This window comes from Astatotilapia calliptera, chromosome 16 (assembly GCF_900246225.1).
Source record: "Astatotilapia calliptera chromosome 16, fAstCal1.2, whole genome shotgun sequence".
NCBI lineage: Eukaryota > Metazoa > Chordata > Actinopteri > Cichliformes > Cichlidae > Astatotilapia > Astatotilapia calliptera.
Window position 1 is genome coordinate 14,994,509 of NC_039317.1, and position 12,823 is coordinate 15,007,331.

Here is a 12,823-nt window from a genome sequence, read left to right on the forward strand (position 1 = left end):
CATCATTTTATTCAGTGTCACAAACCTTAAAACTTATAAGAACTTTCAACAAAGAAAATTTATTACAGAATAAAGGAAAGCAGCTGGGCCAGAGGGACTATCATTGTCAGGCATTCAAAAAGTACTTTGTACTGCGCAGCAACAGCTTGTTTGACTAAAAAACATTTATATATACAAAAAATGTACATCTTCAGTCATGTAACTATCACACAAGACAGACAATAAAATACAAAAAACTATCCTATTTACACAAAGGGCAAATGTATAATAACATAGTTTAATTAACCTCACCTTCCACATTTAAAAACTCCTACATGAAGAAAAAAAGACATTTAAAATTATTTTCTAAGACTAGTTAAAATAAGTACATGTGTAAAAAGTCTCACAGTTTATTTACAGTACAGTTGCTACAGTTCACTGTGCTTCTGAGGAGTGTGACACTGAAGCGTTAGTCCATTTTGGCTCATTTTGAAGACCGTTTTACCTCTAATGAGTAATGAAGACACCTTCAATGTTATTCTAAATGTCTTTAAAGTTATTTGAGCTTACAGTCATAAGCAGAAACTTCCAGCTGCTTGATTAGGTGGAGACAGTCCAGCTGCACCACTTTTATTTCTTCTTGGGGTTCCACTGAGGCCGCCTGAGCAGAGGGTTTCGAGCCGTGGTCTCTCTGGACTCAGCCTCCCAGCCTGGCGCTGGAGACGAAGGCTGACGCTGCCCCACCTGCTCTACGCCGTCTTCTTCGTGAACATTTCTTAAGTCGTCCACCGAACTGTTGTTATCATCAAATGAGGAATTTAAGCGGCGAGGACGAGGCACGCGGGAATCACTGTAGGAGGAGTTTGTCCTGAACACACCCTCCCCCGTACTGCTGCTCTCTTCATTCAGAACATCAGTAGATGGCACTTCTTCCAGAGTGCCCAGCCTGTGCAGAGGTATCATGGCTTTGGAGGAGGAGGAGCGTGCGGGCTTGCCAAACCGGGAGCGTTGAGATGGGTAGGCAACTTCTGATAGGGTCTCATGATCATCTGGGATGAGATTGAAAACAAAAAATAAAATGGTAAAGTACACTCATACTAACACGCTCACTATGACAACATGGTTATGTTTAACTACTATACCAACAACTTGTCAAGTAGACTCAATCACAAAGTACAGGTAAAGTCAATGTCCTAAACCTTACCTGTGCTGATTCACAAATCAGATGCTGACCTGATCGTGGAGCTAAACATTTCATGGCAATGCGTTTGCACTCACATCATAAATGTTGACCTCATAGTGGTGTTGGACAAGTGCCGGTTTATACGCTTCATGAGGAAGGCAAAACTGTTCAAGTTTTGTTGTCCACGAATAATGTGGGTAAATTATTCATCCATTTTCATTCATCTGGTTGAAGCCCAATTCTGCGACCATCATAGAGCTAACCCATGAGGATAAACAGCCACACACACTCACATCTATTCCTACAGTCAATTTAGGATCACAGATAAGTCCTCAAAAAGCCTTGCTGCTTGAATTGAACCCTAACATAAGGAAAAAGGCTTCAGTGCTTTTCAATCGTTTCCTTTAGCAAAGGATCCACTGAACCTACCTTTATGAAAGGAAGGTGAAATGATGCCATCCTACAAATTCTAGCAATACACAAACCAGCCACTCAAGAAACCAACAAAGTGGTACAAATCATTCAAATGAGCATTACAAGTGCTTTGTTCTAGCTGCCATTGGTCGAATGGACAAATTATAGCTTTGTTACTGTGTGGGTTACACAATGCTTATTATTAGTTGTTGTTTCCAGTATTTTGTACTATGCTTATTTGTTGTCTGTTGTGTTTGCACTGAGAGTGTACATGGTAGGATGGATGGCTTGCTGCAGAACAAATCTAACCACAAGAACAAACTAACCTGAACCTGTTTTCAATTTCATGCCATAACCTGCTGGTAAAAACTCGACATTTTGAAGAACAGCCTCTTAAAGCTGCTGTTGAACCACGAACGTTACGCTTCTGTGATAAAAATCTAGTTGTCAAGCTGCTGTCTTGAATGTAGATTGATATCTACAAGCTCTCCCTTTTGGTTCATTCTTATATGTGCACATCGCTCTGTTTTGGGGAGGGGGTTTCTGTTTTTTCAGGAGACACATACTGTGACATTAATGAGACTGACAAAGTCTTATTAATAGTTTTGGGGGTGGTTTTCTGATACCAGGGAGATCATTTACTAGCTTGGACCACATCCTCATTTATATTTGACTCCATTTCTAGTAGATAATGGCAGATAGCGTAAGCAAGAATCGAGGCAGCGGTTTTGGGGAGGTCTCGGAGGGGGACTGGCGGCAGCTTCCGGGCCAGACAGATCTCTCTGTAGTAATGAGAGTGAGATGAACTGAAAAAGGAAGAGTGGGACAAGAAAATGAAAACAGCTTGTAGTGCAGGGGTTTCATATACAGACAGAATTGTAAAGGGAGTCCCGCTCCTAAGATTCAGATGAATTATCGACAAAGCACTTCATTTGTTCTGTGCACACTGCTGAGAAAAGACAATTCATTTCAGTTCTGATGAATTAAGGCTCGAATCAGGTTGAAAAATTCCAAACTTTGTAAGGAAGTGACGTTTTCATCATTTATTCTCATTTATATGAAGGGTAAGGTTGTGTTAAGGGATTTCAAAGATAATCTCAGTTTACCTGTGTAGTGCCACCTCGCAGCATCAAATCTTGACTCCAGACTCTTTCCAGCAGGAAGCGAGAAATACTTGTGTGTCCTGGGCACGTTCTAAGAATAACAATGGGGAAAAAACTTGATGAAAAGTGGTGAGAACATTTAATCTAGTGTTTGAATTTCATGTGTGAGATAATCAGCTCAAAAAGAACATTTGTGACTGTTATTTGCCCAAAGTACTTCTAATTAAGACCCCGGGGATGTACCGAAAATCCCAACCCACGCTCCCAACAAAATAAATAATTAATTAAAATAATACAAATAAATTGGGCAAGGTAGCTTACCGATGACTGACAACTACGAGGTCGGAGGCTTCGTCGAATGGTGGCATGGCGCCTGATCAGTATCTCTCTGGTCTGGCTGTCATTGGGCAGAGCATGTTTTCCTCTGTATGCCACCGTCTAAGTCCAAATACATAAATTAATTATCTAATTACAAATAACAGAAAGTCAGAGAACCACACACGGAAAACACACAGTGAAGACATAGACTTAAAAACTCCATAAACAAAATCCATGACCACTGTCAATGCCAGGGACTTGGGACAACAGAGGTTCCCACGAATGGACGGTTCAGACGCTCTTAGTGGGGACTGCATTGTTTAAAGCTCAGGTTACGCCACCAAAACTGGAAACACCTGTTTGAGGCAGGGGTAGGTGTCTGTATGTGGACTGCTACCTTAACCTGTTCCATGCAGTAAACCCACCCCTGGTTCTGACCTGCAGCCATTAGTTAAACCAAAAACAAACACAGCTGCCTTTAAAACCCTCCAAAGGTCACCACTGTGTTTTATAAAGAGGTCGCATGACAATATTATGGGCCTGTATGATGTCACCAGAAGCCAACACGGTTTACAGTTAGCATTTTTATCAAATATAATGCATTTTAAAAATAAATTAATAGTGACACGGTGACGTCAGTTTAGTGTGAAAGAATCACAAATATGTGAAAAAAAGACTTGAAACAAGGAGCTATTGATAAAGCTATGTGATAAACTGTGAAACCACAGAAGAAACTCCATCAAAGCATCAAAGAGTCTGTTAAAAGGGCGATGTCATGCCACTAATGGAAAAGTACTGCTGGCCACTGCCTGTGGCTATGCAAAACAGCACCAAGTTTCACTTGGTGGGATCGTCGGTATGAGAAACAGAACAACATCGAGGGGTGCTTTTCTTGTTTGTGTCAAATTAACGGACATTTTTCAAACTTCATGTTTTTCAAGTAAAATGCAAAGAGGTGCAGCTGCACGTGGCTTTATTTTAGTCATCTTTATCGGGGATTTTAATCGTTTTTAAGCAGTTGAGCATGTGCAAAGCTGATGCTGAACTACGTTACCATGTATGCAAAACAAACAAAGGTTCGAGTTTCACACTTCTGAGATGTGCCGTCATCTGGCAAAAGTTGACAATGACAACGCTTAAAACGCAAATGGCAAACTTATACATTAAATTACATTTTCTACAAATAACCATTGATATTAAAAAAACAAACAAAAAAACCCGCTAACATCAAACTATGGTAGTGATAGTTTTTGTGTATTATTCATGTCAGTGTAGCTGGAAATTGCTCCATCGTTACTGAAGAGATCCGTCACCAACTTCAGACTAAAGAAACGTTGATGTAAAAATGAATGACATGTACAGATCTTAACATTTCAAACTGCAAAAAGTATATCAGCAAAATGTAATAATTCAGATTAAGTAATTAAATGAATCAAAGATACAAAAATTGCTTTATTGTAAAAAGGAAGCTTTTTATACATTATATATTATATTAACCTGTCTGGAATTTAAACAGCTTCTTCTGTTCTTCACCTCCTTCTGCTCAGCACTCAAACATGTCAAATATGACAGGTGCTTCCAACTAGTTTGCTGTTTTAATGAGTTTATTGTTTAACTATAGGTATAGTTTTTTTTATTGTATAGGCCTTTAGTGTCATTTCAATAAAATGTTGCAAAGATTAAGCACAACATTTGCTCCAAAGTGAAAAGAAAGTGGAAGAACTACCACAAGCATAAATCAACTATTTAAGTGCAGTATTTGATTAAAAATTCGCAGCTACTTTCTGACACAGTGACAGACAAACTAAACAGAAACCAAAAAAAGAGCATACAGCAAAGATCCTTTCTTCATCTTACCCGCTCCCTTATCTTGTACATGTTCTTGGACAGGATGTCGTGGATGTTCCTCAGGTCAGCAGCCAGGAACTTTTTCTGGAGTTTAGAAGAGCTTTTCTTTTCCTCGCTTGATTTTAGAAAATAATAAGCAATCATTAGTAGCTCTACATTTGGTCTTGACAGGTAGAAGGGAGAGTGATGTGATCAGTGCAAAAGTCATACGTACGAGAGGGAGACAATGGAAGGAGCAGCGCTGATGTCTCCGGACGCCGTGTCCAGGATTTCCATGGCATTCTGCAGCTCTAGCTTTTTATAGAGCGCCACAATACTGGACTCTGCTCTGCTGTCTCGGATGAGGATCTTACGCAGGATTCTGTTGTTAAACTTCATAAACCTGACATTGAGAGAAAGAAGAATTTCACGGACGGTTTTTATATAGTTTTTGGTGTTTTCATGCAAGTTGTGGACAACAAGAAAAATAAGGCATTACCGGCTTTATTATTTAAAACATTCAGCTTTGAAATTTGCATATCAGTCAAACTGTCAAAACCGCTAAATTTGTGTAGGCATGTAATGTAAAGAATCTTTTGTGAATTATGAGGTATGTTTTATCTGTATATGTGGTGCTACTGGACTTTCCCAGCATCCCATCAACACATTTGAGTTACTGTATTTTCAGCCAGTTGCAGATAATTATGCCTAATTATGTATTCTAAGTTTGACATCAGCATCCTGCTGAACTGCCTGAAAGACTGTAGATAAAGTATTAATATGAATAACCTTCAGAAAGCCCTTTTTTGCTGATCAGTTGCTAAGTATGCATGAAAGCATAGTAATAGTAAATAGTCAATAGTAAAAACAAGTTGACATATAGAATTTTTGCAAATCAGATGGACTCAAACTTTCGCATACAGTGTTTGTGGCATAAAAGAACAGTGGTAACAAGAAGCAGGAATGAGGAGGGTTTGTGAGGGTTTGTTTTATTGTTGTTACTGTGAATCATACAGTATTATTCACTACTCATTAGATCTGATGAGCAATATCTGCTAATTTACTGACAAAAGATTAAACCGCGACACCAAAAAAATCTTACTTGTCCTTCCAGTAGAAGCGGCTCCACTGACCACAGAGATCCTCTATGCCTGCCATTGTATGCTCCATGAGCTGCGAGCAAAGCGCGATCTGTCAGCACTGTGCGCAGAAATGTACTGTCCGATACATGCATGCAGTCTGTGACTTACCCTGCAGTGAATTTCTACATTAATGGTTTCAAGGTTGCGGTTTGTTCTTCGGACGTTGATGAACTCAATCAGAGGTCGGATACTGATGCCCTGTGGGGAAGAGGGAAAAAAGAAAAACACAAATTACTTCGAACACTAGAGTTGTAGATACAGTTGTGGCCAGAAGTTCATATACTCATCATAGACATGAATGTTATGGTAATTTGGGGATTTTAATAATTTCTTTTTCCAGGGTTACCCATACATGGATACACACCCTTTGAAAAACAAGAAATTAGTTATTAACTACAACTTGTAGTTGTAGCTACAGCTACAAGTTAGAAACGTCTCTCATTTCTAAAAAGCAGCAGATTAAAGTTAAGTCAAGTTATTCACATGTGTCACAGCTTCGACGAGGTCTGGAAGAAGACCCAAACTGTCATCCTCAGATGAGATGAAATTATTTAGGATGTTCAGGAACAACCACTGAGGCTCAAGCCTGCCACGAAATGAAAATGGCTGTAAAAAAAATGGCTGCTTCACTCTCTACAGTGAAGGAAGTTTTGCGTTGAGACACAATGAGAGGGTGCTGACCGATAAAAAAAAAGCCCCTACTCCAAAATCAACACCTTCAAGTTTGACTGATAGTTAAAAATCCCTCCAGAAGGCCAAATGGCTCCTGGACAAGTGTTTGGCCACAGTGACAAGAGGCATGTTTGGACAAGTAAAGCACTGGCTTCCAAACATAGGAACACTGTACTAGCTGTCAAGCATGGTGGTGGTAGCATCATGCTCTGGGGCTGTTTCACTGCCAGTGGTTCCGGTTCACTGCACAAAGTGGCTGGACTAAGAAAGGAGGACTACCTCCAAATTCTTCAACCTCAGCTCAAATCAACAGATGGTTGAAACTTAGACACAACTGGGTTTCATAACAGGAAAATGATGCCAAACAAACATGTCTATGAAGGTTCTCAGTCATCCAGGTCATCGTAGTCAAAGGAGCTTGCAAAGAAAAGCGTCTGGACTTCTTTAACCCTTGTGTGGTGTTCGTATTTTTGTTACTCAGCCAGTGTTCATGGGTCTGGTGGACCCGCTAGAGTTTTGGCTTTCCAAATTAACACTATCAAACAATTTTATGTTAAATTACTCAACAGATGTTTACTTCATCCCAATTACAAGACATATGAACAGCAAACATGGTTAATTTTTTCCCTTTACCTTTGTTAGATCACATTTATGAATTAATGTGCTTCTCGTTTTTCTTTTATATAAAATGTTATAAATAAATCAGTTATAATCAAGTGGAGTGAGTGGAAAGACACAACACATTTACACGTGAAAAAATAATTAATTGTTTAATTTTTCTTTTGAAAAAAACTGAACACGGGTCTCACAGACCCGAACACCATACAAGGGTTAAGTTACTTGAAGACGTTTCACCTCTCAATTTCACCTCTGAAAGAAGCCATCTATGTCCACTGTGAGCGACCGTCTTTGAACAGAGGTGGTGGTTTACGACACCAACTCTCTGCCATCTATAATCCAGTTTTGAGTTCCCTCCCCAGACGCCTTAACGCCCACTCACATCCTGGGCCATCTGACCTCAGGAATTCGCATGATAAGGTGGAGCCAGGTTTCACAATGAACTCACCGGAAACTCTGGCTGATTGGGACCCACACCCAGTTTCACACCTTGGCTCAGGCGATTAGAGGATCATCAGGGGGTCCTTTTGTCCCTCTGTGGGGGGGATACTCCCACTAGGTTTATATCTGGGACTCTCCACCATTTGACCTTAGAACTGAAGAAGCTTCTCGGATGAGAGGTGAAACGTCTTCAAGTAACTTAAAGAAGTCCAGACGCTTTTCTTTGCAAGCTCCTTTGACGTCAAACAGACATCAAAACAGGTTTTGGATGGATCGATAAAGGAGGCTAACGGGCTTTCCGGAATAGTCTCCTCAAAGCTCAGACCTCAACCCTATTGATAGTTTGTGGACTACACTTAAAAGCCGGGTCTGTGCAACAATTTAAATGATCTCTACCAGCTCTGCCAAGAAGAGTGATCAAATATCCAGCTAGAATTGTTGATGGCTACCAAAAGTGGTCGACGTACAACTTTGTAATGGGCATTTAAATATTAGTGAAGGTGTATGTACTTGTGCAGCCAATCCTTTTTATTGTTTATTTGTTTAAGTCAATAAAGATGTGTGCTGTACAATCATTCCACCCTGGAAAAAGAAGAGTTCAAAGAAATCAATAAATGCCCAAAATTATAATGGCATTCATGCTCATAATGACTGTGTGTAAACTTTTGATTACAAGTATAAGAGACACAGTTTAGAACCAAAGTAATTTCCCCTCATTTTAGCAGCCATGAGGTTGAACTTTGTAAAATGTCTTTTTTGGAAGGTAAAAGTTCAGATGCATACATGCATTTTATATATCATACAATAAATGTTCTGTATTTCTTCTCTAAGGATAACAGTGTATATGATTAGAAATTAAAAGCTTGAGTTTATCAGTGTATATAATACATATAATTTTGAATCGGGTCTCAGTTTGTTTGTTTTTTAACTGGACAAAAATAAATGACACCAAACAGCTCACCAAGATTCTGTCTCACTCCTAAATGTGATTTTAAAGAAAAAATCGTTTTCTATCTCATTCCACTGCGGGGACAAAAGAAATAACACCTTCATTCAAGTTATTCAGAGCATACAGACTTAAAAATATACCTACACAGATGTTCCCTTACCTGAAGAAAGACGGTGAAGAGGATAACTGCAATGGTGGCAGTGACAAAGAGCTGCTTGCGGCCAATGGTATCAGGAAGCGTGAAGGCAAGGGCGAAAGAAACTGCACCTCGCAGACCTCCATATGCGAGACCAAACTGATCTTTCATGTTGAATGGGATGGTGCGGAAAGGGTTAATGATCTGAGTCAACACCAAGATACCTGAGAGGGAGAGGCAAGAAAATATCAGAGGTTTCATTATCAACAAGTTTAAAGCTGTTCTGCATATTATATTATGTTGCCAAAAACTCTGTTTGTAGAGATAAATCTGCAGAGAAGTCTGGACATTTCCTTTCAGATTCAACAAGCATTTTGACAACATTAAGCTCTCGGTTTTTGACCAAAGTTTTGGTGGTTTTTGGTGGAAACCAAAACAGACTGAGAAGACATACTGGGCTCAATATTGGTTGGCTAGATTCAACATTAAAAGATTACCTGTCAGTTTTACATTCACAGCTTATTTTCTTAGCAGCACTTTCTGTCTTCCTTGCATTTCTTTGCACATGTAGCAGCAGTAGCTCTCAGCCTTTGCTCCACTAGATAACTGCAGTCAAACAAAAACCTGAGCTTTAACACGACACAGATAACGCCGGTCATTTCCTTACCCAGACCTCTCCATACAAAAGCAAACAGCAGCGTGAAGAGGATGTAGCCCCAGTTCCACTCATGGTCAGTTGTGATGGTGACGACCCCTAAGAAGAAGAAGATGAGCGTCTCCGAGATAGAGGCAAGCATCTTAATCACGTGTCTGATGGTCGTGCAGGAACGCTGCGAGACGTTTTCCTCGACGTAGTACTTCATGGTGAGGGCACAGGTTATAATGCTGCAGAAGCACATGGGCACAGAGGGTTTGTGGGGAGTATTTGGGTAAACTTTGTGTTATTCTTCTTTCTTTCTTTAATTCTGTAAATGTTATAAAACCTACTCACGCCATGATGGATGAGATGGCAAACAGCTCTGCCACCAGATAGGCCAGGTAGCTGTACATGAATACGAAGAGTGGCTCGATTTCTCGGACCTTGGAGGTGAATCTTGTGGTGAAGGCTGCCACAAAGCCAAACAGGATGCCAAATGCCATCCCACCGAGCCCCACAATGAAGAACCTCGCCACTCCAATGAACACATCCACCGGCTCCACCACCGGCATTTCCGCAACAAAGCTAAACATGTTGTACAACACCTAAAAAATTAATAAATAAATATGCACACTTTCTTTCTTTTTTGCACCTATGCACCATATCCCACATATGCTAGTCAGAGGTCAGATGTGGTGTCAGGCGCTGTGGCCTCTAATGACGCCTTTCCAGATAAGAGTGATTTACTGGAAATATTTACTCTGCATTGTTTGCAACTTGATAATCACATTTTCACCAAACATACTGACTGAGTCATGGAAAAGGTGCATTAGGTAAAGTAACCAGCTTTGTTCCTCCTTAATCTACCATTCCTGCCTGGGCAGTATGAAGCTTTTGCTACATGAAAACACGTGACTAACATCGACTCGCATGAACCCGATGGCGTATTTAGCCACACCATTTCACTGCATTTCTCAAAACTGAGTACTTTAAACTTTAAATGCATGATGTGTACCAAAACTGGATAAAAAGGGATCATCGTGTGCAGATAATTAACGACTTAAATGCAAGATGAAGTGGAAAAAGTTCTGCTAGACCATCAGATCCAGTTCAAGACACAGACAATAAAGATTCTTTGCACATAGAAAAGCCACCACTAACAAAGAGGCTCACACGTAGGCCTGTCTGTAAAAGATTAGTTCTGAGATTAACAAGGTCAGACTATTGTTCTGTTTGGGAGAAAACATTAACAGCAAATGAAGTTTTGTTTGCTTCTTATGGCTGTGGGAGTCTTTCCTCTGAGTTTATTAAATCCCTGAGTTTGTGGACAAACTACATGTGGACAAACCCACACAAACAAATGTAACTGCGACCAGAAACTGGTTTGACAGCATCTGAGCAAACGGACTGAATTGTGCTTTATAGACACATTTGTTTAATGTGTATAACATTCCCTTAGTTCAGTTTTTCCTCCCTGGGTAATTTCTGTTTAGAAATCTTGCCAGCACACAGACGGTTCTCTCCCACACATTCTGTCCTCGTACATGCAACCCGGAGAAGAGAAGGGAAAACACAAATATGACCAGTATTTCATGAAACCTGAGCTTATTGTAATAGTCATGAAATTAAATGCCTAACCATGTCTGTAAATGGTGGGTGGTGGTTGAAATGGTCTCCACAGGAAACTACATGTATGAGACTGTGACATAGAGAGAAATAGCAAAAAATATTCTTAAATCAGTGTAAAATGCTAAATATATACTCTTTGTGGAGCACATGCAGAAGAGTAAACTGCACTGCCGTGCTGGGTACCTGGCTGTGTATTTGTCACTGGAACAAAACAATTGACACACAAGAACAGTTTGCAATTGCCCCTTGCTCACAGTCAAGTGTTTTAATAACAAATAGCAGTCCGCTCACTCACCACAGTGACAGCATCATTGAAGAGGCACTCTCCGAACACTACGATGTAGAGCTGCTCGTTCACAGACACGTCCTCAAACACGTTAAGCACAGCCACGGGGTCCACGGCCGAGATGATGGCAGAGAAAAGCAGGTTCTCCTGGAGGTTGATGTCTTGCACGCCAAAGGCCGGAATCTGGCATATGGCGAACAGAGAGATGCCGATGCCAATGCTGTTCCACAGCGTCCCCACCACGGCGAACCAGAACACCTGCATGAAAACAGCAACAAAACTGTCAAAGTTGAGCAGGAAGCTGACCAGAGTTAGAGAAACAGTGCCTGATTTGAAACGAACCGTGCCAATGTTCTCAAAGAAAGGCCTGGTGGGCATGAAGTAGCCTGACTCCAGGACAATTAGGGGCAGCATGTAGAGGAAGAAGACATTACTGGTGAGCACAGCGGGGGGCTCCTCGTGAACAGAGTGCATGATAGCGCCCACTATCAGGCCGATGCTGATGAGAAGGCACGACTCAGGCACCCAGATGGTGATCTTGTGGTACACATGAAAACCTGAAAAGAGGAGGAAAAAAGGTCACAGGGAGCAGCAAGATGAGAAACCACACCTGTTGGCACATATGGGACTGTTACTCACCAATTTTTGCAAAAGAAGCCAGCAGCACCCAAAGAGTAATTTCAAAGGGAATCTGGATTCTTGGATAATTCATTGTAAACACGGGTAAATTATTTTTCTGGTCCTCTGCATAAGTCTGGACTCCATCATTAGGCTTAACCGATGGCAAAATCGTGGCTGCAATTGGTTTAGAAGGTATTTCGCCTCTGGAGCCATGCAGAAGAATTAAAATCATGCAAATAAACAGCAGAGTCCCAGCTTGTCTGATAAAAACTAAATTCATAGTGCAAAAATTAAATAATAGTCTCACAGTAATCCAAACTGGCGTGAATATCAGCGCTGTTAACATTCAATAACTCTAACCAACTTCACAAAAGTTGGCCCGGATGATCGAGTCTTCTTCACAGTGCCGGACTACGACACACCTGCGATCTACCTGAGTCCACGAGTTTCGATACTCATTGGGTGAGACCACGAGCCCTGCTCTGATTGGGCGTCACCTGAGGTAGATAAAAAAGGTGGGACGAGGCGTTTCTGTGCGATTCAGGGGCCAGTGGCGAGTTTCGGTGACAGAAGTTTCAGCTTTCACGTATAAATCACGTGTAAATGACAAATAACAAAGGTCTATGGGTGCACTCAAGCGAAAGATCACAACACCCCTCATGATTCCTTCTATTGCAAAATGTTTTTTTCCCCATAAATTAACATTTAATTGCATTATTTGATCATTAAAAAAAGAATGAATGGTGCCACCATATATATATATATATATATATATATATATATATATATATATATATATATATATATATATATATATATATATATATATCCTGCAGAGGAAACTGATTTGAATGACACCGAAGGACTC

General features: G+C 40.5%; 1 protein-coding gene across 2 annotated transcripts; it reads right to left on the reverse strand.

The window, feature by feature from the left end:
- Positions 1 to 16: 16 nt before the first annotated feature.
- On the reverse strand, positions 17 to 12,420 carry slc9a2 (solute carrier family 9 member 2). Of its 2 annotated transcripts, XM_026145300.1 has the most exons (14): positions 12,263 to 12,420; positions 11,974 to 12,158; positions 11,677 to 11,891; positions 11,344 to 11,592; positions 9,774 to 10,024; positions 9,450 to 9,667; positions 8,807 to 9,006; positions 6,075 to 6,164; positions 5,927 to 5,997; positions 5,060 to 5,227; positions 4,855 to 4,960; positions 3,001 to 3,117; positions 2,683 to 2,770; positions 17 to 1,028 (listed from the first exon to the last, which is right to left on the reverse strand). In XM_026145300.1, the coding sequence occupies exons 2-14, from the start codon at positions 12,044 to 12,046 to the stop codon at positions 610 to 612; spliced, it is 2,265 nt and encodes a 754-aa protein (XP_026001085.1). In that variant the 5' UTR covers positions 12,047 to 12,158; positions 12,263 to 12,420; the 3' UTR covers positions 17 to 609. The 2 variants fall into 2 exon arrangements, with proteins under 2 accessions (XP_026001085.1, XP_026001084.1); XM_026145299.1 differs by having other exon boundaries at positions 11,974 to 12,420.
- Between the last annotated feature and the right edge of the window lie 403 nt (positions 12,421 to 12,823).

Excerpts from the sequence above, each read along its gene's own strand:
- slc9a2 (XM_026145299.1), bottom strand. The coding sequence starts at position 12,301 with ATGTTAACAGCGCTGATATTCACGCCAGTTTGGATTACTGTGAGACTA. Across the intron at positions 11,892-11,973 it reads GGCTTCTTTTGCAAAAATTG|GTTTTCATGTGTACCACAAG; the intron begins GTGAGTAACAGT and ends TCCTCTTTTCAG. Across the intron at positions 11,593-11,676 it reads TCTTTGAGAACATTGGCACG|GTGTTCTGGTTCGCCGTGGT; the intron begins GTTCGTTTCAAA and ends GTTTTCATGCAG.